The 25,169-nt window shown below is 45.0% G+C and overlaps 1 protein-coding gene across 1 annotated transcript; it reads left to right on the forward strand.

Annotated features, from left to right (window-relative positions):
- The first annotated feature begins 268 nt into the window (after window positions 1-268).
- Window positions 269-24,661, forward strand: TF (transferrin). Its single transcript, XM_083616271.1, has 17 exons — window positions 269-518; window positions 3,063-3,232; window positions 3,913-4,024; window positions 4,689-4,883; window positions 5,973-6,108; window positions 8,683-8,738; window positions 9,683-9,855; window positions 13,099-13,276; window positions 13,784-13,935; window positions 16,139-16,229; window positions 17,217-17,258; window positions 18,991-19,155; window positions 20,278-20,434; window positions 21,430-21,494; window positions 22,770-22,954; window positions 23,303-23,486; window positions 24,419-24,661. The coding sequence occupies exons 1-17, from the start codon at window positions 476-478 to the stop codon at window positions 24,457-24,459; spliced, it is 2,145 nt and encodes a 714-aa protein (XP_083472397.1). The 5' UTR covers window positions 269-475; the 3' UTR covers window positions 24,460-24,661.
- Window positions 24,662-25,169: the final 508 nt, after the last annotated feature.

Below are 25,169 nucleotides of genomic sequence, written 5' to 3' on the forward strand. Positions count from 1 at the left end.
GAAAGAAATCAATGGCAAAACTCACATTAATGTCTATGGAGTAGGGTTGTTACACAAATAGCCTAAATTCAGAGCCGCCTCAAACAGGCTGTTCTGTGGTTTGCCTTTGCAACAATGGTGGTGAAGGAACAGGCAAGGTGTTCCTGCCAGTTTAACTGTACTTCAGGTCCAGGAAGAATTAAAATGACAAGGGGATTTCCCATGTGAAGCCTCTCAAGCCCTCTTGCTGTCCATATGAATCCCGTGCCAAAGTGACATTCTTCCTGCAAATGGAGGGAGGAGGGAGGAGCAGGAGCTATTGGGAAACAAGGACAGACAAACACAGTTGGGTCACTGCTTCTGCTAACACTGCAGAGTCCACTCTCTCTATAAAAAGGCAAGGCTGCTGAGTCAAAAGCCTCACAGACGCCGTGGGAGCAGTCTGTGATAGACACCTCTGCAACACCTCTCTCAAAGCCTCCAGGAAGAAGACAACATGAAGCTTGCTCTCCAAGCTGTGCTGTTCACTGGGCTTCTGGGTAAGTGAATGCAGGCTTGCAGAAAGGGGCAAGTCAAAGGCACTTCAAGGCCGCAAGGTGAAATTAGAGTCTGTGCTCAGACAATGGCAATCCTTTAAAAATCATGCCGCTTTAATTTCTGCCATTCCTTGCCTTTTAAGAAATAGGGTTGCAAGCCTTTCAAATATTTTCCTTATGGAAAACAACAAAGTCCTAGGGATGGCAGAAAGCCTCACTGGTTTGCAGCAGTTCCTGCCTTTTGTTGAGGTCTCAGTCCAAGAGCCCTGCTGAGCTGAATGCTTCTGCTATCTTCTGTCATGCCCTCACCATATATTGAAAGCGCATGGCTTCCCCCAAAGAGTCCTGGGAACTGGAGTTTGTTAAGGGTGCTGGGGATTATAGCTGTGTGAAAGGCAGGGCTTTTTTCAGCTGGAGCTCATCAGAACTCAGTTCTGGCACCTCTCAGGTGGGCACCACTATCATTATAAGAAAACAAGGTAAGTTCATGGTGAGTTCTGGCACCTCTTTTTCTATGAAAAATAGCACTGATTAAAGGTAAACTACATTCCCCATGATCTTGGGTGAGAGGGAAGCCATGTAATTTCAATGTATAGTGTGGGTCTGAACTTTAAGTGATGAAGCTTCCATTTATGCACACAGTGAACTGTCAACCAGAATATCTTTCTTAGAGATTGAAACAGTGCTTAACTATAACTATATAGTTATGTAAGCTTAGGTACAGTGAACAGCAAGATAGGGTTTAAGGACTAATATTTGCGGTATGCAACTCTACCTTCTGGAAAGGGCACCAGTACCATTATTAATCCCATAATGGTGATGTGCTTTGACCAGGATAGGGAGGCAGAATTGCATATTCCTCTGTGAAACAGTTCAGAAACCCACATTTGCAAAGTGTATGTAGGATAAAGGGCATTTGTTGGGGGGATTTGGGGAGGACGGTATGGTGGTTAAATCCTCCTGTGCTTCTCCCTTCCCCCACTGTATTTCTTCCCAACTGTTTTCCAGCTGCAGAAAGATAGATGTAGAAACAGCTTGAGGGAGATGTGGTCAGGGAAAGAGTTTAACACCCTCCTCCTGGCAGCTGATTCCCTCCTGCAAATCTCCCCAAACTGGGATCTCCATGTTTGCATGTAATCTATGGTTTCGTAACCACACCATTGCATCTAAAGCACATCCAACACACATCTTCACCACAAAGAATCCTGGGAGCTGCGGTTTCTTATTCACAAAGCTGCAATACCCAGCACCCCTAAGAGACCACTGCTCCCAGAATTCTTTCCCAGGATTCTCGGGGATTGAACATGTGGCGCCTTATGTGCAGAGCAAGTGCCCTACCACTGAGCTATTGCCCTTCTTCTAATTAGGGCTAGACTCAAATCAACTGGAATTAAGCTACAATGAATAGGGCTGTGTTAATTGCATGAGTGCAATTAAAGCGTCTGGTGTTGGGAGGAAGCAACAGTTAGGATTGGTACTGTGGGGAGTAGGGATGGATGGATGTGTTCTTTACCCATTCACCTCCCATTATGTGCTCCCAATGAACCTCTCTCCCCAGCACATTACTTTCAGTACATAAGGGAATCTTCCCCTGGTGTTTAATATGTGTCCAGGTTTTGGTGGTAGCAGGATTTTATTCCTGAAGCATGAACATGTCTTGGGATGACTGCGTGCAAAATCGCCTTACTAGAAAAGTTAACCAACAAACTTAAATTAGCAAAGGGTCAAGTAAAGGAGGATGCCTTCACCCTGTGTGGTTCCCTTTTATCACATACGCAGCTTATAGCTGCTTGAGCATGTGTGGCTGAGAGTGTGAAAGCAATCTCTCCAGACTCTTTCTATAAAGAATGTGATAGCTCTGGCTTGACTTGTGACAGCACAGCTGGCATTCATCACAGGCTGAATAAAAATCTCAGCTACCACGAACTGAAATAATTCATTGCCCTTAAGTACTGCAACATCAAACTAAGCGAAGAGTGTTGCTTTCCTCTAAAACAGCTGAGTCTTTGTCTTGGGGCCAGTATGCGACTGCTCAGTGTGATGCAGTGCAAGACCTGGATTGAGGCTCTTGTGTGTAGGTTAAGCAACAGAGTTCTGATGGACAGAATCTGTAGAGATGCACTGAAAAACATGCAGCTTTGAGAAAATCTCATTTACATGGACAACAAGGAAACAGCAATTCAAGGATGTGTACCTTATGTAGGCATCTAGGAGCAGTTCCAGATCTTCAGGATTCTGTCTTGATAGTCAAGGTTAGTTTAATACAGCCTTCCACAATGTGGTACCTAACAGATGATATGGGCTACAGCTCCCATCATCCCTGACCAGTGGCCATGTTGACTGGGCCTGATGAATATTGCAGTGCAAACCATCTGGTTGGGGAAGGTTGGTGAGCAAATCTTCTTACCCTGATCCTAGTATTAGATAATCGCACAGATGGGAAGAAAATCCCATACATCTGGGGAGGTGGACTTCAGACAAGGCAGCGTTATCATCGTTCATGGCCCATGATATCACAACACTTCCCCTCCTTTATTTTCTTCACAGCATCGTGTTTTGCAACGTCCGGGGTAAGATGGTGTACAACATCAACGGCTGAGCAGAACAAGTGTCAAAGACTGCAGGAATGCTTAAGTACCTCCCAGCAACCTTCATCTTTCCCACAATTCAGCTGTGTGAAGAAGAGCAGTCCCCATGACTGCATCAGTGCCATTGCGGTAAGTGATTAGTGGAAGCTGGACCCAAACACTGGGGGACTTCCCTGAATTTGGTGTGCAAGACAAACCAAACTTTTGCTGGTGGGTCTGTCAACTCTGCAGAAAATGGTTTGTTTCAAAGATCCTAGTTCCCTGGTTAGGGTCAGAAGCAGGAGCTAGGAGCGGCCCATGAGGCAGAACTGGGTTGACTAGGGACAGACATTGGAAAGTTCTGTCTGATCACAGAAGTGGCTGACAGAATCCCTGGGGTCATGGAACCTGGGAGAAATCAATGGTAAAACAGCCTTTGCCTGTATACTGCCTTTTCAGACTCCAGTATGGGTTATTTGCCAGGAAATGGTTTTAGTGGTTAAAACAGTAATCACTTTATTATGGGGCCATAGATCCAAAGAGGTTAAAACAAAATATTGGCCTGGTGGCAACCTAAAGCAAAGTCCCAGGCAACTAGAACACTAATAAAGTCCCTTCTTGATCCCCTGGGCTAAATTATCAGTTTAAGATCACTCTATACCTCCTTTCTGACTCTGGCACTGTGAAAAAAGAGAAGAGAGCTCAGTTAATTTTGGGGTTCACCCATCACTGAGTGGTACAATAGTCTTTCTAGCTCCTTTCATTCCTGTCACTTCTCCTTCCCAATTGTGTTTTCTTCTTCCCATTTGTCTACTTTTATGTGTTTTCAGGCCTCTGAGGCAGATGCTGTCAGCCTGGATGGTGGTCTCATTTATGATGCAGGCTTGGCCCCGTATAACTTGAAGCCGGTTGTATCTGAAGTTTATGGCACAAGTACAGGAGGTAAATTTCAACAGGGCTGATTTTGAGAATTCTGTTGTGCTCTGTGTTGTGGCAAGGCCCAAGCTGGGATCAGGGTTCAGGTGTTGCTGCAGTATGCTGCTTTTCTTAAAGCCAAGCCTGCTTAAAGCCCACTCCCAGAGGAGTGGAGAAGCCCCAGATCTTCCTGGGCCTACTGCAACGGAGTCCTCTGAGTTAGAGGTTAGAGACCCATCAGGTTCATCTGAGAGTGCTTCTGGAGCAGGCCTTACATGCCCATGGAGTGTAGGCCTGGAGCCAGTGGCTTCAAGTTACAAGAAAGGAGAATCTGACTAAACACCAGGAAAAACTTTCTGACAGTAAGAGCTGTTCAACAGTGGAACGGACTCCCTTGGTTTTTGGTGGACTCTCCCAGATCTTGTTCCATCACTCTAACCACTACACCACACTGACTCTCTAGTGCTAGGAGTGAAAGAATCTGTCAGTTTGGGTTTCTTCCAGTTTCTCATTTTTCCATTATTAAATTCAGCTCTCCAGATTTCTGCATCAGATTAGATTTTTTTTTAAGTCCTCATGAAAGTTCATCAAGCTTCTTGAGTGCATTTCTCCTAACATACAGATTTTTGTATGCAGTTATTCTTCATTGCCGCACAGGTCACAATATGCCCTCTCTCTTTCTCCCTGCCAGGAGAATCTGTTACCAGTTACTACGCTGTGGCCGTTGTGAAGAAAAATACCATTCAGGCACTTGGTGATCTCCGAGGGAAGAAATCTTGCCACACTGGCTTGGGCAGATCTGCAGGCTGGGTTATGCCAGTGGGGCGGTTGTTGAATCTTGGTCTTATAGAATGGGCTGGAGCAGAAACAGAACCTATAGAAAAAGGTAAGAAGCAGAGTGATGAAAGCCACAAGATTGATGTGGAAGGAGCGAGAACGGGCAGGAAGGTTCACCTGACCTTTGTTGAATAGATTACTTTCCAGCCACACAGAAGTCAGATTTCTTTCCATCCTCCATTCAGAGAAGCAAGAGGTGTTATCATAGTTCAGAGACACATTCTAGCCAAGGAAAAGCACTCGCAGGGTGCAGAGCAGGGCCGGTCAGGGTGGTGGTGGCCTGAGGAGTGTCCTGATAGGGCCACGTTCAGCAACCAGGCCTCAGGTACCCCATCCCTGGTGTACACCCTCTGGGAATTTTGGCATTCTGCCCTTTACTAAAGTGGAATGGTGACCCAGCACATGTTTTACATATAGTCACTCTTCATAGGTACCAGGTATAAAATCCAGGGTTAACGCAACACATTTTATTTACCCAAGTGTTTGCAGAGCATGATCTGAGAAGTGTGTCCTGGTATCCTGAGTATGTGTGTGCTTGTGTGAATTTGTGTGCGTGTGTGCGTGCATAAGAGAGGATGGAGGAGGCTAACTCCTGTTTTGTTTAGGCCACACCCACTTTTTGATTTGGCACATGGCCCCCAGAAGGCAAGTTGAGACAGGATGTGGTCCTTGACTGAAAGAGGTTTTCCCAGCCCTACCTTGCCGATATAACATTGCAGAAGCTTCTGAGATGTCTATCACAAGTTGTATGCCTCTGCAGTTGCTGAAACAGCATATGGTCTGAGATTTGTTTTCTGGGACATCACAGAACAGGGTTGGAGAACCTTTAGCCCTCCAGATGTGGCTGAACTACAACTTCCCTCAGCCCAAGCAAGCATGGCCAATGGTCAGGGATGATGGGAGTTTAGCAGCATCTGGAAGGCCCAAGGTTCATCACCCCTGTCACAGAGACTCCTTGGACTTTGTGTTCCACCTGCTTTCTACCAAGAGGCGAGTGCTGTCCTTGACAATAATTGGCATTCTAAGGCCTGACTGAAACATTTGTGTGGCTGACTCATCCCTGATACAAACTAATAGGTGAATGCTATTTAGAAGAAGGGACCTGCCAATGCCTTGCCTGTGTGGTCCTCTTTTACAGCTGTAGCCAAGTTTTTCTCAGGCTCCTGTGTCCCAGGTTGCAAAAATGAGCCAAATCTGTGCCGCCTTTGTGCTGGAAAAGGTGATGAAAAATGCAGCCGGAACGACCCCTACGCTGGATATTCAGGGGCTTTCCAGTAAGTAACATGCATTTCCATTTGGTTTCTTTTTTTGGGGGGGTGTCATAGCCCTAGGAAATTCAGGTGCTTTATAACCAAAATAGGAAAAGGAGGGGTTTGTTCTGAAATGCCGAACACAATTTTTGAACCTAACACTGGAAACATGCAACCTGAGAGCCTTTCTGGACAATCAAAGGACTGATGGTACACTCCCCATTTCCTTGAACAGCAAGAGATCATAAGAGCATCACTACCTTCTTTTGGCAGAGAAGGGGTGTTTTTGTAATATTTGGTTTATTTAGAAACATACAAGTATAGCTAGACATGCTTCTGTTGTGCAGTGGATTCTCTACCCTGCATCAGATGAGAGGCTGCCTATACACAGGTGATGCCTTCTGCTTCTTGGAAACTCTCAGTTTTAAATGGTAGTTAGCAATTATGCCAGGGCTGCTGCTGCTGCTGCTGCTGCTGCTGCTGCTTCTTCTTCTTCTTCTTCTTCTTCTTCTTCTTCTTCTTCTTCTTCTTCTTCTTCTTCTTCTTTCTTTCTTTCTTGCTAGGCCCATTGAGGAGGGAGTGTTCTTCAGGACTGTAGTACATGGGGATTTGAATTTTAACACTTTCTCCCCTAGCCATGAAATCAAAACCTTGTCAACATGTCTTTTAGGGTTAAAAACAAAACTTTAGCCAGATGTACACTCCAGTGCAGGAGAGGTGGAACTCTACAAAGGAATAAAAACAATCCACTCTCCTAACAGTGAAAAACAAACCAGAATGTTTCCGAAACAGCTAGACATAGCTGCGGGTGGGCTAGCTTAACTGCCATTTTCCACATAAGTAAAGACATTTTTTAATAATGAAGGAAAACAAAGTTTCACATAATGGTGCAAGCATGGACAGGAAATTATATCCAACAGATGTCAGTAACATTTTCAGAACATGTGACATTTATACTTTACTGCCATCACAATAGCAACATTGCTCTTCTGTGTGTAGATGCATCTGCAAATCATTGCAGAAGTGCAGAAAGAGATGGAGATTATTTATTTTTGCACAATAAATGTACAAACAACTGAGTGTGTGGAAGTCTCCCAGTAGTTTCTGTGGCACACAACTATGTGGCAAGCATTAAAATATCCTCAAAGTCTTGTATATTCTAGTTACCGTGGGTAGCAAGAAACTGGTTAAATATCTCTACATGCCAATGTAAAGTTCTACCATCAGGTTGTGGAAAAATGAATTTTTATTGTCAATTTCCAGTGAGGTAGTCATTTCAATCAGTTGCGGAAAACATGATAAAAAAACTTGTGGCACCCTAAGAACTGCACACTCATTGTGACATAAGCTTTTGATGACTACAATTCCAGATCATAAAGCCCACAAAAGCTTAAATCATAATACATTTGTTAGTCTTTAAAGTACTACCTGACTCTTTGTTGTTTATATTATGAGTTTTTGCTATGATTTCTATTTGGAACACTCAGGTTGCAATGTCTGATTTCCTCTCTATTCCCTCACGATAAGTCTTTCCTTTCCGGAAGAAAGTTTTTCTGGAACTATCAAAGTCTCACCATACCTATTCTTCCACACTCTTACTACTCATTTGCACTTCAAGACCCCCAATCCACCCCTAGGAGAATAAAGACACAAGGACACAGAATTTAGGTTAATGTTAATGGGCAAAATTTAGGCCACAACTTTATTGGTTACAGAATGTGAGTGGTATTGGCTTAGGCATTGGCATCAACAGACTATATCTGACTCCTGCCCACCTTGCAGGAAGTCTGGAAGGGTAAACCACCAGTAGGGGGAGCCCCGCCAATGAGGATCGACTCGAGCCCCCCCCCCCCGGGTTCCTGCTGGGGTCGTGGCATGGCCCTAGCCCCTCCATGGGCTTCAGACAAGATCCACACCCCTGGATTTCTTTAACGGAATACCCTTATGCATGGAGGGGCAGGTGATGGCCACACCTCCCCTCCCCCCACATCGCTATTCCAATGCCTAACCACCAAAGCTTACAAAGTTGTGACGATTGCTACAAGGTAGGTGAAAACCAAGTGGCTGGTGCCAATCTGCCAAGTGGAAAAAGTCCTACCAGGCCCCTCAACGGCGACCAACCGAAGTCCATAGCAAGGCCAGTGACCCTACCTAAAAGAGGGTGGGAGATCCGTGGTGCGAGGCTGAAAGAGGAGCTTCCAGAGTTTAAATTGGCCCCGGCCACGCCCCCACAGCTCCCTGATTGGCCGCCTGGCAAATGGCATGGTCGGGTCACCCTCAGTGTGACGCAGAACGCTGAGGCGGGGTGGGATCTGGTGGCCCGAGCGCAACCCGGTCCCACTCGGAAGCGGAACCGATTTCCTGTGCTTGGTCATTCCTGAGACCATCCATGTTTTATCTGTGTATTATGATTTTTAAGTTCTTCACTTATGGACTGTATGACTTCTGCGTTTTGTTGGCGCTGAAGAAAATAAACAATAGTAGTTTGTATGCTCAGGATCTGTAATTCCTTTCTGCTTCTTTGAACACGCAGAAGGTTGGTGTAAGGACCCAAAACTTCAGTTGTTCTAATATTTCTTCCTCTGCTTGTTCTTCTAGATGTCTGAAGGATGGAGCTGGAGATGTGGCCTTTGTGAAAGATGCAACTGTACTAGGTAAGGACGGAGGGCAAGTTTAGCCCTTCACATGTTGTTAGACTCCAGCTCCCATCAGGCCCCTGCCATCACTGCCTGAAGGTCAGGGATGCTGGGGACTGTGGTCCACAAAATCTGGAAGGCACCACACTACCTGTCCCAAAGTTCCTAGTAGAGCTCAACCCTCTGTGCAGACGGAATTCACATTTTTGAGTTAGTTTGTGTTGAGTTCCATGGACTGAGTTGGTTCTATGAAGGCTGACGATATGTGCAGAAACCTGTATGGTTCAGCTTTTTCCACAGTGTAGCAAGTGCCAAAAAATACACAGCTTCATTTGTGAAAAGGTCATGCAATTAGGCTGTTCCAGCACCTGGTTGACTTCATGTATTATATCCTAAGATCAAACACCCTATACAGTACAGTAACCACTTGAGCATTCTTTGGAAGGAACATTGAAATATCTGCCTTATGCTTAGCCAAACTACTGTTTCAGTGTTGTCTACACTGACTGCCGGTAGCTGTCCAGAGTTTCAGGAAGGATTCTGCCCCAGCCTTACCCAGAAATACTGGAGATTGAACCTGAAACCTTTTGCCTGCAAAACATGTACTCCACCGTTGAACTACAATGCTTTCCTGCAGGAAATTGTAACCACTGTAAACCTGGATGGACTCTCAGTATATACAGGTGGAATCAGTATCATGTAATTGTAGAGTTTCACCTTCATTGTTTTTCATTATTAGACATCACAAAACTCTTAATCTCAGATTTGTGGGTTCAAGCCTCACGTTGAGCAAAAGATTCCTGCACTGCAGGGGGTTGGACTTGATGGCCCTTGTGGTCCCTTCCAACTCTACTATTCTATGAGTCTATGGGCTTCTCATTTCTCAGCTTCGGTATTCTAGCATTTCAGGGTGGAACCTATCTTACATACCTGGCTTTAAATCTTGCTATCATTTTTCATAGCCCTCAGTCCAGAAGAAAGGAACCAGTATGAGCTGCTCTGTGATGATGGCAGTAAGAAGCCTATTGAAAAGTATAAGGAGTGTTCTCTGGCTAGAGTCCCTGCTCATGCTGTGGTAGCACGGAGTACCGACAGTCGGGCAGATGAGATCTGGACGGTCCTCTCCAAAGCAATGGTATGTATGTGTGTGTGTGTGTGTGTATTTCATAAATTGTTTTCAATGATGTATCCCAAAGCAATTTACAATATAGTGGCCGCTTAAAAACAGCAACACACAGTTAAAACAACTGCACATAAGATTTGTAAGACCTATGGGGGACTTCCAAGCATGCAAGTTTGTAAATTAAGTAACGCACACACAGAGAGTGCTATTAAATGCTACTCCTACTCTCTATAGACCCACTGAAATGAATGGACAGGACTAACTTTAGTTCATTAATTGCAGTGGGTTGGACTTAGTTGACTACAACCCATAATAATGGAAACATACACAAACAAGCCTGCTTCAGGACTTATGAAATGTTGAGGTCTTAGAAATCTGAAGTATATAGAGCAACTTGTCCCTGGCCAAGCTGCTTCAGGTCGTGGTGGATGTTCTCCTGGAGACACCTAGTTTGGTCGTCCTGGGGGATTTTAGCATCCATGCTGACATGACCTTACAAGGGGCCGCTCGGGACTTCGTGGAAAGCATGGCCTCCATGGGGCTGTCCCTGAATAAGTTTGGCCCAACTCATAGTCATGGACATGCCTTAGAGCTGGTGTTTACCTCTATGGATGTGGGTGAACTGACAATAAAAGCGAAACAAAAGAAGTGCCATGGTCGGATCACTTCCTGGTGCAACTGGACTTCTCTGTGACCCTTCCCCTCTGCAGGCAGGTAGGATCTATTCGGATGGTCTGCCCCCACCACTTAATGTATCCAAATGGTTTTCAGAGAGTGGTAGGGAATATTTTATCCCATGTTGATGGCCTTTCAGCTGATCCCCTGGTGGCCCGCTGGAATGTGGAGTTAACCAGGGCTATCGACTGTCTGGCTCTGAAGCGCCGTCTCTGATTGCATGGAGCCTGGACAGCCCCGTAGTTTCTCCTGGAGCTGAGGGTGATAAAACAATCACTGAGAAGCTAGAGTGCAGGTGGCGGAAAACACATTCTGAATCAGACCAGACATAGGTTGGAGCTCAATGTCGAGCCTACCAAGTGGCAATAGCGACAGCGAAGAGGACTTTCTTTACTGCCTCTGTTGCATCTGCAGAAAACAGCAGAATGAGACTCTTTCAGGTGGTTCACAATTTAACAGAACCACCTGCACCATTGGGGCCTGGTAAGGACTCCAAAATGAAGTTTTTTGCAGATAAAGTCGCTCAGATTCGGAAAGAGGTAGACTCTAATGTGGGAGCAGGGCTGGGGCGGGAAAGTGCTAGAGTCCTGTCTAGTCAAGTTGCATGGGATCAATTCCAATCTGTTACCTCCGAGGATGTGGACAGGCTGCTTGAATTAGTGAAACCCACTACCTGTCTCCTTGATCCTTGCCCATCCTGGCTAATAAAAGTGAGCCGGGAAGGGCTGGGTGATGGGCTCTGTGGGGTGGTGAATGCTTCCCTCTGTGAGGGAGCTTTCCCAGACCCGCTGAAGGAGGCGGTTATTAAACCGCTTCTTAAAAGAACATCTTTGGACCTGGCCAATATGGCCAACTATCGCCCAGTCTCAAATTTTCAATTCTTGGGCAAGTGATTGAGCAGGTGGTTGCTGAACAACTCTAGACACGTCTGGAGGATGCGGACCATTTGAATCCCTTCCAGTCGGGATTCAGGCCTCACCATGGAACTGAAACTGCCTTGGTCGCGCTGGTTGATGATCTCCAACGGGCTAGGGACAAAGATGAAAGCTGTTTCCTAGTTCTGCTGGATCTCTCAGCGGCCTTTGATACAATCGACCATGACATCCTTCTGGACTGTCTAGAGGAGCTGGTAGCTGGGGGCACTGTTATACAGTGGTTCTGCTGCTTCCTCCTGGGTCATGTCCAGAAAGTGGGTTGGGGGGTGAGTGTTCAGACCCCCACTTGTGGGGTGCCTCAGGCTTCCGTCCTCTCCCCCATGCTTTTTAATATCTATATGAAGCTGCTGGGAGAGATCATCAGGCGGTTTGGGCAGGGTGTTCATCAGTATGCAGATGATACCCAGCTCTACCTCTCTTTCAAATCAGAACCAGTGAAGGCGGTGAAGGTCTTGTGTGAGTGCCTGGAGGTGGTTGGAGGATGGATGGCGGTTAACAGATTGAGGTTGAATCCTGACAAGACAGAAGTACTGTTTTGGGGAGGACAGGGGGCAACCAGGTGTGGAGGACACCCTGCTCCTGAATGGGGTAACTGTGCCCCTGAAAGACCAGGTGTGCAGCTTGGGAGTCATTTTGGACTCACAGCTGTCCATGGAGGTGCAGGTCAATTCTGTGTCCAGGGCAGCTGTTTACCAGCTCCATTTGGTATGCAGGCTAAGACCCTACCTGCCCGCAGACTGTCTTGCCAGAGTGGTACATGCTCTAGTTATCTCTCGCTTGGACTACTGCAATGCGCTCTACCTAGGGCTACCTTTGAAGATGACCCGGAAACTACAACTAATCCAGAATGTGGCAGTTAGACTGGTGACTGGGAGTGGCTGCTGAGACCATATTACACCAGTCCTTATAGACCTACGTTGGCTCCCAGTACGTTTCCGAGCACAATTCAAAGTGTTGGTGCTGACCTTTAAAGCCCTAAACGGCCTCGGTCCAGTATACCTGAAGGAGCTTCTCCATCCCTGTCATTCAGCTTGGACACTAAGATCCAGCGCTGAGGGCCTTCTGGAGGTTCCCTCACTGCGAGAAGTGAGGTTACAAGGAACCAGGCAGAGGGCCTTGTTGGTAGTGGCACCCACCCTGTGGAACGCCCTCCCATCAGATGTAAAGGAAATAAACAACTATCTGACTTTTAGAAGACATCTGAAGGCAGCCCTTTTTAGGGAAGTTTTTAATGTTTGAAGTTTTGTTCTGTTTTTTAGTCCTCTGTTGGGAGCTGCCCAGAGTGGCTGGGGTAAAAATATGGGGCGGGGTAATAATAATAATAATAATAATAATAATAATAATTACACTACAGTCCTGCATTTATTCATTGTTTCTTCATTAGACCCCCAAAAAGGAAGTGGAAGTCAGGTAGACTATGCAAGTCTAGCAGTTAAGTTGAGGCAGGTGAACCAATGGAATGTTGAAGGTGTCCAGTGGAAAATAAAGGGATGGAGAGAGATGGAATTGACCTGCTTTTGGCAGGGTTGGCAGTGGTGAAGCATATACCATGAGTTTTCAAAACTCTTCTATGCGCTCCATCTGACTTCATGTTTTCTTCTTACCTTTTCTCACTCTTCAATGAATATTTATTCTCCTATCTTAGGAGCTGGCTTCCCAGAACCCACAATCTGGATGCAAACTTTTTGGTTCTCCTGAAGGTCCTACCAAAGACCTTCTATTCAAGGATTCTGCTGTCAGTCTTCTTCGTGTACCTGAGTTAATGGATTCTCAACTCTACCTGGGCTCCCAGTACTGTGGTGCTATTCGGGCTATCAGAAAAGGTATGCAGGAGATCAGCTGCCATAGACCATCAGTACACTGGTGGTACCCAACTCTATTTCTCTGTATCATCTGGAACTGGGAATGGCTGAGAAGGCTCCAGACTGGTGTCTGGATGCAGTGGCAGGCTAGATTAGCTTAATAAACTGAGTCTGAATCCTGACCAGACAAAGGCTCTGTGGGTGAGTGGTTCTCAGATCTGGTAAGTTGAGCCATTGCCTGTCCTGGATGGGATCAAATGCATTTTGGGGGTGTGTTCCTGGATCCAGCTCTGTCACTGGAGGTTCAGGTCCCCACAGTAGGTAGAAGTGGTAAGAGGTATCTCTGCTGGTATTCTCTACACTCCGGCACATGTAACAGCACTGGTGCCAGTTAGGGTTGGACTTTGGGGCAGCTGTCCAGAGCCCCTTGATGAAGTCACCAGCACTTCTCTCTACAAGCACTTAATTTGCAGCACGATGAGGCATCAGAACTCCTGGTTAATTGAGTTTCTCTTTCTGATCCTTTAGACAGACCTTCCCCTGATACCGAAGGGAGGATCAGGTGGTGCGCAGTGGGCAAGGCTGAACAAACAAAGTGCGACTCATGGAGTGGAGTGAGCGGAGGCTCCATAGAGTGTGCTGTGGCAGAAACTCCTGATGACTGCATCATCAAGATCTTAGTAAGTGCTTTGAGTGGCACACCCCTTTCCCTTGTACCTTGCCACTGTGAGTCCTCACTTGGGTTTCATTGCTTCCATCCAGTGTGGTTTTGCTTCTGAGGCTGTGTACACATCATGCATTTAAAGCATGTTTCCCCACACGCCCCAAGAATATTGGGAACTGTAGTTTTCTAAAAATTATTTATTAAATTTGTTAGTTGCTTTACAATAATTTGTTAGTTGCTTTACAAGCGACTTACAGCCAAATGAACGGACATACAATAAACCCCACATGGAAACATTAAAGCCAAGAGGAAAGAGAAATGCATTAAAAACATCCTGCCCATGTCTAAAAGGCCACAGGTAGTTAAATATAAATAAGATAACTAAGAAAAATTTCTCATAAATTAAAATATCTTCATATGAAGCGGGAAGTCCCACCCATTTGTTCTATAGCAGGGGTTGGCAAGGTTTACCTTGCCTGGGCTGGTTCACAGCAGTGGAGATCCCTCTGTGGGCTGGATCATGTGCATGCGTGAGTGCGCACACTCACCATTTCCGGCGTCTGCGCAGACGCAATTTCTGGCACTGCAGAAGTGAGTCCCCACGCTGTGCCAGTTTAGCACAGTGCACAGGGACTCATCGAGTGGGTGGCTCGGTTCGGGGGCAGCTCGGGGGCTGGTTAAATGACCCCTGTGAGCCGCTTGTGACCCACGGGCCTTAGGTTGCCAACCCCTGTTCTATAGCACAGGGAAACCTCTTTGGTTATGCTGATCATTGTACTTAACTCACCAGCCAAAGTCATTACCTTAATAAAGGAACCAGTTTGGCAAGATTGCTCTTACACATTCTACCCCCACAGATGAATCGGAAGGGACTCGGGGCATCATGCCCACTCAGAACACTATCTTATCTTTGACCTATGAATCTCAGGGATATCCAACGACTCTGGGTGTCGTTGGACTACAACTCCCATGATCTCTTTCCATTTGCCATCCTGTCTGGGACTGATGGAGCTTGTAGTCTAGCATCTGGAGGGCATCTTATTGGGTACTGCACTAGTCTGTTTCCCCACCTCTTCTCCCAAGGAGCTCAAGTGTCATTTACTGCCTTCCCCTTCCTAAAGGGCTGTGAGAGTACTTTAAATGTTGGTGTAGACGATACCAACCGTGTGCATTCTGTGCTCAGACACATTGAAATGTTTGGTGGAAACTAGCTTCTGAGTCTTCCCCATTCTTTCTAGTCAGAGCTCACTAACCTGTGAGCAAGGCTGCAGCCAAAGAAGTTTTATATAGTGTTAATTTCACAATGTGTATTTATGTTCCAGCTTCCAGGCTCAGTGCCTGGAAGGCTGAGAGATTAATGTCAAGCTGCAAAACTTGAATTCAAATTACAAGATTTTAAACATGCTTCCTATTATGCAACATGGAGGTTAAATTTTAGAAAGGTCAGTCAATCTGGTGATCTCTAGATGTTTTGGACTATAGCTACCAGTATCTCCAGCCAGCATAGCTGGTAGTCCAAAATATATGGAAAATATCAGGCTGAGGAAGGCTTTCATGCCACATGCATAACTACATGCAGGGCTACTGTTTCGTGACTTAAGCCTTTTACAGGCTTAACAGTTTGACTGGGAAAGTGCAAGCATAACAAAAAGAAGAGGATTTTCTCTAATACTGGTTATGTCCAGATTGTTACATTTGTATATGGATCTCTTACACATTTGAGTAGATACCCGTACAGTCATACCTTGGTTTTCAAACGCTTTGGAAGTCGAACGTTTTGGCTCCCGAACAATCGAAAACTGGCAGTGATCATTCCAGTTTTCGAACGTTCTTTGGAACCTGAATGTCAGGTGTGAATTCTGCAGCTTCTGATTGGCTGCAGGAACTAACTGCAGCCAATCAGAAGCTGCACCTTGGTTTCTGAATGTTTTGAAAGTTGAATGGACTTCCGGAACGGATTCTGTTCGACTTCCAAGGTACCACTGTCAGTGCTCTTTGCGCAATAAAAGCACACCTTCATAATCCCTCTCCAAACAAAGCAGGTACATTGCAATAAATAGCAGTGACTGAATAATGCCCCTGAGGAACAAATTTGCTTCAAACCCAATGCATGTTTTCCGATGCCCCCTTTCATGCATGGATGATGTTGTCTTGGCTATATAAAATATTTCACATGTGAAGAATGTGTTTGCTATTAGCATATCTGATGTTCTTTGCAGAAAGATGAGGCTGATGCCATAAGCTTGGACGGAGGGTTTGTCTACACTGCCGGGATGTGTGGTTTGGTGCCAGTGATGGCTGAAGTTTACTGTAAGTATGGAAAATGGCAGTTTGACTCAATACAGCCCACACTATCACAAGCACACATCTGGAAATAACTTCTGATACACCTTCATTGCAGTTCTGCAAGGGGCCCAATGGGGATTTTGACCCACAGGCTCAAGGTTTTATACCAATTTTGCATTGTGTTTATTATACCTACCTATGGGCAAGCATAGGGACGTGGGTGGCGCTGTAGGTTAAACTACAGAGCCTAGGGCTTGCCGATCAGAAGGTCGGCGGTTCGAATCCCCACGACGGGGTGAGCTCCCATTGCTTGGTCCCTGCTCCTGCCAACCTAGCAGTTCGAAAGCACGTCAAAGTGCAAGTAGATAAATAGGTACTGCTCCAGCGGGAAGGTAAACGGTGTTTCCGTGCGCTGCTCTGGTTCGCCAGAAGCAGCTCAGTCACGCTGGCCACATGACCTGGAAGCTGTACGCCAGCTCCCTCGGCCAATAAAGCGAGATGAGTGCCGCAACCCCAGAGTTGGTCATGACTGGACCTAATGGTCAGGGGTCCCTTTACCTTTACCTTTATGGGCAAGCATATTGTCACTTCAGATGAGAGCACATCACTGTGAAGATGTGCCAAGCAATGCTCTGTGTATGATTCACTTTTATTATAAGTTCTCAGGAAGCATCTGGTGTTTGACCCTCAGGTCTGTGACCACAAATGGCTTTACTCCCAGTGCTGTTGTGGCATTGCAAAAACTGGGTGGGTTTGGGGTGGTATTCAATTAGCGTGTCCCATCAGGATTTCTGTTTGCACATCAGAACTCCCCCTCATTTTCTTCCCCCTACTCACCACCACATATGAACCCTGCATCCTCCCCAGATTTGCCCCAAAGGTTTAAAGTGGGGAGGACAGGGGGAAGCAGAAATCCTTGTGCTGGCAGAATGACTTCATTAGTGCTACTTTGGATACAACTCTTTGTCTTGGAATATTGTGTCCAGAACCTCTTTCTCATTCTCTTTGTAGCTGACCCTGCCGCATGTGCCCATCCAGAAACAGAGACAACAGGTGGGTAACTCTGGGACATACAGCCATGGAGAGTAAACCTAGGATTTAAAGCTTTTGTTCATTTGTTAAATCTATATCTTACCCTTCCTCTCAAAAGAACCCAGGGCAGAAAACATGTGATTCAAAAAACAACAACCCAGCACCTAAAAACATGGATAAACCTTTCTGTGCAATGTTTGTTTGAGAGAGAGACAGAGACAGAGGGAGAGGATCTAATATTATACTGCCATTTCAAACTGTATTTATATAAATATAATTTTATATTCGTTCATATTTATATAAATGTATTTGCCAGCTTTAAAACTCTTTCAAATCCAGTACTATTGGCAAAGATGGTGAATGTTGTGGTCTCCATGGCGCCTGGCAAGATGGGGCAGGATGTGTCAGGAGAGGTAGAGGATGACAATTCCATGAAGGGTGTAGGTAGAGACAGTGCCGATCGGAAGGTCAGCGGTTTGAATCCGTGCAATGGAGGGAGCTCCTGTTGTTGTGTCCCAGCTTCTGCCAACCTAGCAGTTTGGAAGCATACCAGTGCAAGTAGATAAATAGGTACTGCTGTGGCCAGAAGGTTAATGGTGTTTCTGTGCACTCTGGCACTCATCACAGTGTTGTGCCAGAAGCGGTTTAGTCATGCTGGCCACATGACCCGGAAAGCTGCCTTGGCTTGAAGTGAGATGAGTGCCGCACCCCATAGTTATCATTGACTGGACCAAGTCCAGGGGTCCTTTACCTTTACCTTTTATTTACCTTATGTAGAGACAGCTCAAGCAGTGTCAAGGATGAGGGTCCTGCCCCCTGGTGGTCAGATAGCTCAGAAGGGGAGGGAGACCCAACAGAGGCAGGTGCCACCTCACCTCCTGAGAAGCCAGCCAAACCAGACCCACCCCTACCCCTGTCTCTTGGGAAAGAGTTTCCCCTGGTGGCTGAGCAGACCTGGCCAGGCTGGTGGTAGAGGGACAGTCAGAAGGTTGGACCACGTTGTTGCTGAAGACACATCGCTATCAATGCAGGCATGAGCAGAGCAGAGCCATTCTCTGCTCAGTCTTCTTGCTTGGGACAGGAACCTCATTAGTGATGGAGCACACTCTGCTCCTTCATAAGTAGAGCAGGAGGGGTGCATCAGTTGTGTTGGGACCATAGCTGTCAACGTTTCCCTTTTTTAAAGGGAAATTCCCTTATTCCGAATAGGATTCCTTGCAAGAAAAGGGAAAAGTTGACAGCTATGGTTGGGACAATGTTTTAGCTCCCTTTTTTATTACATTTATAACCCACCTCTCTCCCAAGGAGCTCAAGGTGAGCTTACACAATTCTCCTTCTTGTCATTTAATCACGCCTGGTCATGCATCCTAGACTCTGCCCGTGTACCCATTGAGCCTTGTAGCCTGAACCCTGAGTGAAGCAGAGATGCAGCTGATTCCTTTAATAAAACTTTCAGGATTTCCTGAGCCGAGAGTCTGGGTTTTTCATCTGAAAGTGGGAGCCAGGACAGAGAACCCAGTTTTCAAACCGATCTATGAGCAAAGCATCCTTTTGACTTATGCCTACTTTCCAAATAAGGACACAACAATAGAGAGGTAGTCAAGACCCTACCCACTCATTCATTCAGTATGTGAGAGAATTACAAGCTTTCATGGGCCAACTTGGCTCCCTCCCTCCATTAATTAGGGTCTCATTTGATTTGAGGTCTTATTTGAGATTTTTCTCCCCCTTTTCCTTTCTCCCCTTTTTCCAGTAAAGGGCTACACTGCTGTTGCTGTTGTCAAGAAAACTGATACTGGATTCAACTGGAAGACAATGAGAGGAAAGAAATCCTGCCATACTGGTGTTGATAGGACTGCTGGATATAACATCCCCATGGGCTTGCTTTACCAGGAGAACATTGGAAACTTCAATATTAGTGAGTGACCTCATGTTCACTTATTTAACTACTTTGCACATGACTCCCCTTCGGAGCCAAATGTGGTTAAGTGGTATACAACCTGTTTAAATATGTAAACAAGCCATCTCACCCTATACATTATGTGTCAGAAACCTGGTGCCTCCTTTCCAAAGCCTGGGAAGCTTCTGCCCGGCTTAAGGAGGGAGGTGCGATGCTCACATGTGTGACATCACCCCCACCCCATAACCTTTGCAAGCTCACACTTCTGGCCCTAACTGTTCCCCTACGAAAAATTCACTGCGTGCCACTGTTTGGCGCTGCTGTTGTCCTTTTAAAAGGGCAGGGCTTTACATGGCAGAACACCCCAACCAGCAAGGTTGGAGGAGCTGGGAAGGACTAGGAGATAGACACTTCCACTCGCTCCAACCTCACTATTTCCTGCAGCACAGTTAGCCAGTGCTTTGCATTGTTCTGTCCAGCCCAGCACTTTCCTGCCTATTTTGTTTAAGTTGCAGTAAAATATAGCACTGTAAGTGCAACACTGCTATAATACTATTTAATGAAAAATGTTTCCCAACACTTACCACGTTGCTGAAATGTGCGGGTGTGCACCTTGTGATATCTGGCCAGGATGGAGTGCTGAGAATCTGCCATTCCAGTCGCCTGCTTAAGAATGGCTGAGTACAAATGTATGGCACTGCCTTTTGGAGAATACCCTTGGATTGGCTGGCAATGTTTCGTTAGTCTATGGTGGTAATCCAGATGGCTGATAAACCATCCCATGGGGGGGGATATGTTGGATCATGACACAGTCATTTCTAGAGCTGACTCATTGAAATCATGGTTGACTTAGGTCCTACCTTGATTTCAGTCAATCTACTCTAAATGACTACATTTGGATGCAACCAAAATATTTTTGGGATGGGTGGGATACTTTTAAAATAGGATAGCTAGCCTGCCAGCCAACAAGACTGAAATTTTAAGAAGATGGTGGGGGGAATCCGCTTTCCTCTATTCTATTGGGCATTCCAAATAGCAATCCTTTTTTGTGGGCAAATATTTCACTGCAAATATATGTGGCCATCTTACAAGAACAGATACAGAAGAATTCCAAGTGACTATTCCATGTTCTCCTGTCAGGTACATTCTTCAGTGAAGGCTGTGCTCCAGGATCGCCACCTAGCAGTCCACTCTGCAAGCTGTGCAAGGGCACCGGTACCGGAGGGGCACTCGCTGACAAACACAAGTGCAAAGCTAACAGCAACGAGATATACTTTGGCTACAGTGGTGCTTTCCGGTAGGTAACTTGGATATTAAAAACAAACTCTTATTCAGGAGATGATAGAGGAATGTACCCATGAGATTTTCAAAGAGAAATCTTAAACAACTGCAGCAACGAGCCATTCAGTATTTTGTCTCTATTAGTCCATCAGATGCCTCCTCAGGCCCAGTTTCCTCCTCCTGTTACATATTATTATCAGTGCTTTTCCCCCCTATAAAAATGTTTAGGGGGACTCTCATTTAGACTCAAGAAAATCACCATTTTATAGTTCAAATCAGGAAAAATAAATACAGTAAATGGACAAAAGTACAAAGATTCACAAAATGTTTAGGGGTATGCGTCTCCCTGCGTCAACCCAGAAAAAAAGCACTGCTTATTATTGCTGTTGTTGTTTTTAAAGAACATTTTTATGAATTCCCAGGATTCAAAATCCTATGCAGGATATAAGCCTTGTTAGTATTAATTTTAAAATTGGCAGGGCAAAGTTCTGCTTAGGATCCCCCCTTTATCTCAGGTATGTGGAGCCTAGAAGCAATCACCTTGTGGGTACTGAATTGCAAACAACAAGCTCACATATTCCATGTCAAAACCTGGATATTGAAAGCAAGTTTCAAACTAAGATGTTTTGACTTCTGTCTCAAATGAAATCACTGCTCCACCTAGTGGGTGGAACAAATCAGCACAAATAACATTTCTCCCACTTCAAGTAAAACATATTAATCTGTACTTTTAACATGGCTATTAAATATACATCCAGGTAAATAGCAAAAAAAATCTGGTTGCCAGCATATTGCCGTGATTTCAACATTACACTGAATTGGCCACAACTCTTTTCAGTTCACAGCATCTCATCAAATTATCATCCGTGATTAATTGCGTCTTTCACTTCTCACTGCAAATTCTGAATCCATTTGAACATAACTGGAAATATTCAAATTCATTTCAGCAGTCTGGCTTGAAGGAATTGACAAATGCCACACCAACATTTTTCTTTTAATTGTATTTTCTAGGTGTTTGATTGAGGCAGGAGATGTAGCCTTTGTTAAACACACCACAGTCCAGGAGAACACAGAAGGTATGTGGAAGGTTCATGCCAGCCCTAAGCAGGATGCGCAAGGAGCCCTACTCCTGTGGATTAACCTAACACAAATTTCACAAAGTGGCCACAGGTTTTATAGAGAAATGGTTGTCTATTTCCCCCATCACTACATGCCCATAAATGTCCCCTGCTCACAAGGGGGATCCAAGCAGAATAGCATCAAAACAGCAAGTCAATTAGCAAGTCCATTGAAAAGAAGGGGAAATTCTGAATGAGTTACGCTGAGGATGGCTAATTGCTGGCTCATGGAAATGTGAAACCTGAAGCAATTTAATTTGGCCCCTGGTGGCTAAACTGTATTCAGATTGAAAGGAACAAAGTCCTCATTTGGAGGTTAAATTTATATGTAATATTATGCTGAGCCAAAGTTCACTATAATTGTGAATCCTTGCTGCTAGATGGAAACATCTTTTTTTTTTATCAGAGTGCCAACCACTTCCAGAGTGGTAATGCCAGTCCTAACAGAAGGGAAAGCCAAAGTGTACAGTAGGTTATGTTCTAGCCAGGCAAAACCACTTGATGGTGCAGAGAAAGGCATGGCCTGTAAAGAGTCCCAAGGGCTAGACAGAGGTTGTTGGGAGAGGCGCATTTGGTCTTTGGACTGGAAGTTCCATACCCAAACCTTCCCTATTCAGTCATTGTCCTCCACCCAAGCACTCCACAAAAGAGTGGCTGTTCTTGTTGACTCAGCCCCTGACAACTCATGGTCTGCCACCTTTGCAGAGGGAAGCTTTGCACATACTGTTGTATTATATGGTGGCATGCATGAGACTGGGGACCCTGCATGATCCGAGCTCCCAGTTACAAGGAAGCCTGCATATTGCAACAGCCAAGGGCAATGACAGCTGTTGGATGCTCTCCTCCTCCACCTCCTCCTTCCTTTAACAAAATTCCTTTGCATACAATAAACTAAACTCTGCTTTTACAAGCTGTAAAGAAAAGGGGGGAAAGGAGCAGGTAAACTCAGTTGCTTTCACTTGTCACAATTCTCATGGAAGTTACATAAAAATATATCCCCTTAGGCTGTGCCACTGCTAAGCCATTCCTCTTAAAGAACCAAGTTCCAATACTACATGCAGATACCAAAATATATAAAGCCTTCTTCCCCTGTGTAGCCATTTGCATCCACCTGTAGGTGTTGGTGGGGTATGTAACATAAGGGACAGGGTCACCTGGTGAGTGCTCACTTGACAGATCCCTGAATAGAACAATAAAAGCTTTATGATCTTTAACATTCTTTTTTCCTCCCAGGAGAAAACAAACCTGCTTGGGTAGGGAGCAAGATGGCTGCCGATTTTGAACTTCTGAGACCTAATGGCGATCGCTGTCCAGTTACTGACTATGTAAGATGTGGTCTGGCCACAGTTCCTACTCATGGAGTAGTTGCAGCACCTGGGAAAGCAGAGGCTGTCCGTCGTGTGTTACTTGACCAACAGGTGAGGTTTTTTTGTTTTTTTTTAAGGGGACTTCCCAGATCACAACTCACAATAAATCTGTTGGCTTGTGATAGCTTTTAAAAATAGTATGTAAATAAATCACACCACTTCTGTAGAGGTAGCCACAGTTGGACAAAATTCTTTGTACAAAAGACACCCAGAAGCAATCAAGGGAAGTGTAGGAACAGTTTAATCATTAAGGAGCGCTCAGTAGGAGGAGAACAACTGTGAAATGTTTGACGCACCATTTGGATGGCATGTGATCACCACAACCTTTTACCAAAAAGTGGGTGACCAAAACTTTAACACAACAGCTAACTGAATCCTGCTTTTCTTCCTTAATTACAGGCTTTTTTTGGAAACGGTGGATCAAGAGAAGGGGATTTCCAAATGTTCCAATCTGAAACCAAAGATAGCTTGTTCAAAGATGGCACTCAGTGCTTAGTTAGCACAAAAGAAAAGACCGCCGCTGCTTATCTTGGCGAGCAATATCTGACTGCTATTGGTGGATTCAAGAAATTCTCACCTTCAGGTATCAATTATACACTGGGATGAATGACACCAGTCAGCTTCAGGCAAAACCTGGATTTCAGTTGCAGTCTAGACAGTACTCTCTTATAGTCAAAGAGGAAGCATTATATTTTTCCTTATCAAGGCTTTCCAGATGTTGTTGGAGTACAAATCCCATCAGTCCCACCAACATGATCAATGGTCAGGGATGCTCGGAGCTATAGTCCAGCAACATCTGAAGGACCACAGGTTTCACGCCTCTGTTCTGCATCTTTTTTTTTTAAAGCAGCCTTCCCTGATTTGGTGCCCTCCAGAAGGTTTGGACTATAGCTCCTATCATTTCTGACCATCAGTCATGCCGTCTGGGACACTTGAGAGCTGCAGTCCAGAACATCTGGATGGTACCAGGTTGGGGAGTCTAGTTTAAAGGGCATTTTAAGTGAGTGGCAAAAAGTAAATATCAGTAAGGACCAATGCTACATGACCTTTTTAAAAGGCAGTTTCATAAACTATAAGTTGTCGTCCCTCCCCCACACACTTTTGGCTTGTGCACTTTTGTTGTGAATTTTTAAACATGTGTGCTCCACTATATTCTGTAACAATTTTGCAAAGCAAATGTAGTTTTTTCAGTCCTATAGAAGTTATGCAATCATCCTGTTCCCAATATTCTGGATAGGAAAACTGAATGAAATATAATGTTATTAGCTAGCTACACTGTTCGTGCTCCCTTTCCTTCATTAGTCTGCACAAAACAGACCCTTGAGAGAGTCCATACCCATATTCAAGATGTGATATTACCCGAGGCTTTAGCTCCTAAGTCTTAGTCAAATTTCCATGAGAGTAAAATGGTTTCTAGGGCATTACGAAACATTGCCAGAGTTTGTCTGTTTTGGTGTGCTGATCTTAAACTTTCCTTTTTATTTCTCTTCTCTTCTTTCTGTTTTTATGTTACAGAACTCCTTAAGGTCTGCAACTTCCACCATCATGATGTCTAATATGATGAAAAGCAGCTCCTTGTAATGAATGAGTAGCATTGGAATCACCATTCTTTCTTGCCTTAACTTGGGGATCTGTCCAACTGTTTCTTTTCTCCTTAACATCACAACAAAGTGTGTTCAAGCTTCTCTTTGTATGGCTTTTTAACTCCTTGGTGTCACTAGTGCAAATAAATAAATAAAAGTAACTCTCACAAGCTAATTCATCCTGTTGGCTATGATTACTGATTCCTTTAGGGCAGGGGTAGGGAACCTACAGCCTGCCGGTCACAATGTCCATTATTCAAATCTACCAGCTACGGTGGCTGCGGCTGAAGCATATTGGAGGGCCACACATTCTCCACCCCTAAGAACATAAGAAGACCCACTGTAATAAATATATTTTTCCTCTTATATTCCATCAGGGAATTGCTGTTGTTGATTCGCTTTTAATTGGTTTGGGAGTTGCTCCAGTTTGGTTTTGACTCAGGCCAATAAAGATTCAGCACTACACCAGCATACAGGAATAGGTTCATTTCTAGTTCGCATGAAACAATTTATAGATGGTTTATATTACAACGCTGATTTGCAAAGTTGGAAGAAACAAAGCAAAGAGTTCCTATTTGTCTTGTCTCTCACAGTTATCTACCTCAACCCTGGGCCTGTTAATTCCTGCAAGAAAACAGTTCACGTACTCGAGCACTGCTTTGGGAGATGGGCTCTACAAAGCC

This window comes from Podarcis filfolensis (assembly GCF_964270895.1).
Source record: "Podarcis filfolensis genome assembly, chromosome: 5".
NCBI lineage: Eukaryota > Metazoa > Chordata > Lepidosauria > Squamata > Lacertidae > Podarcis > Podarcis filfolensis.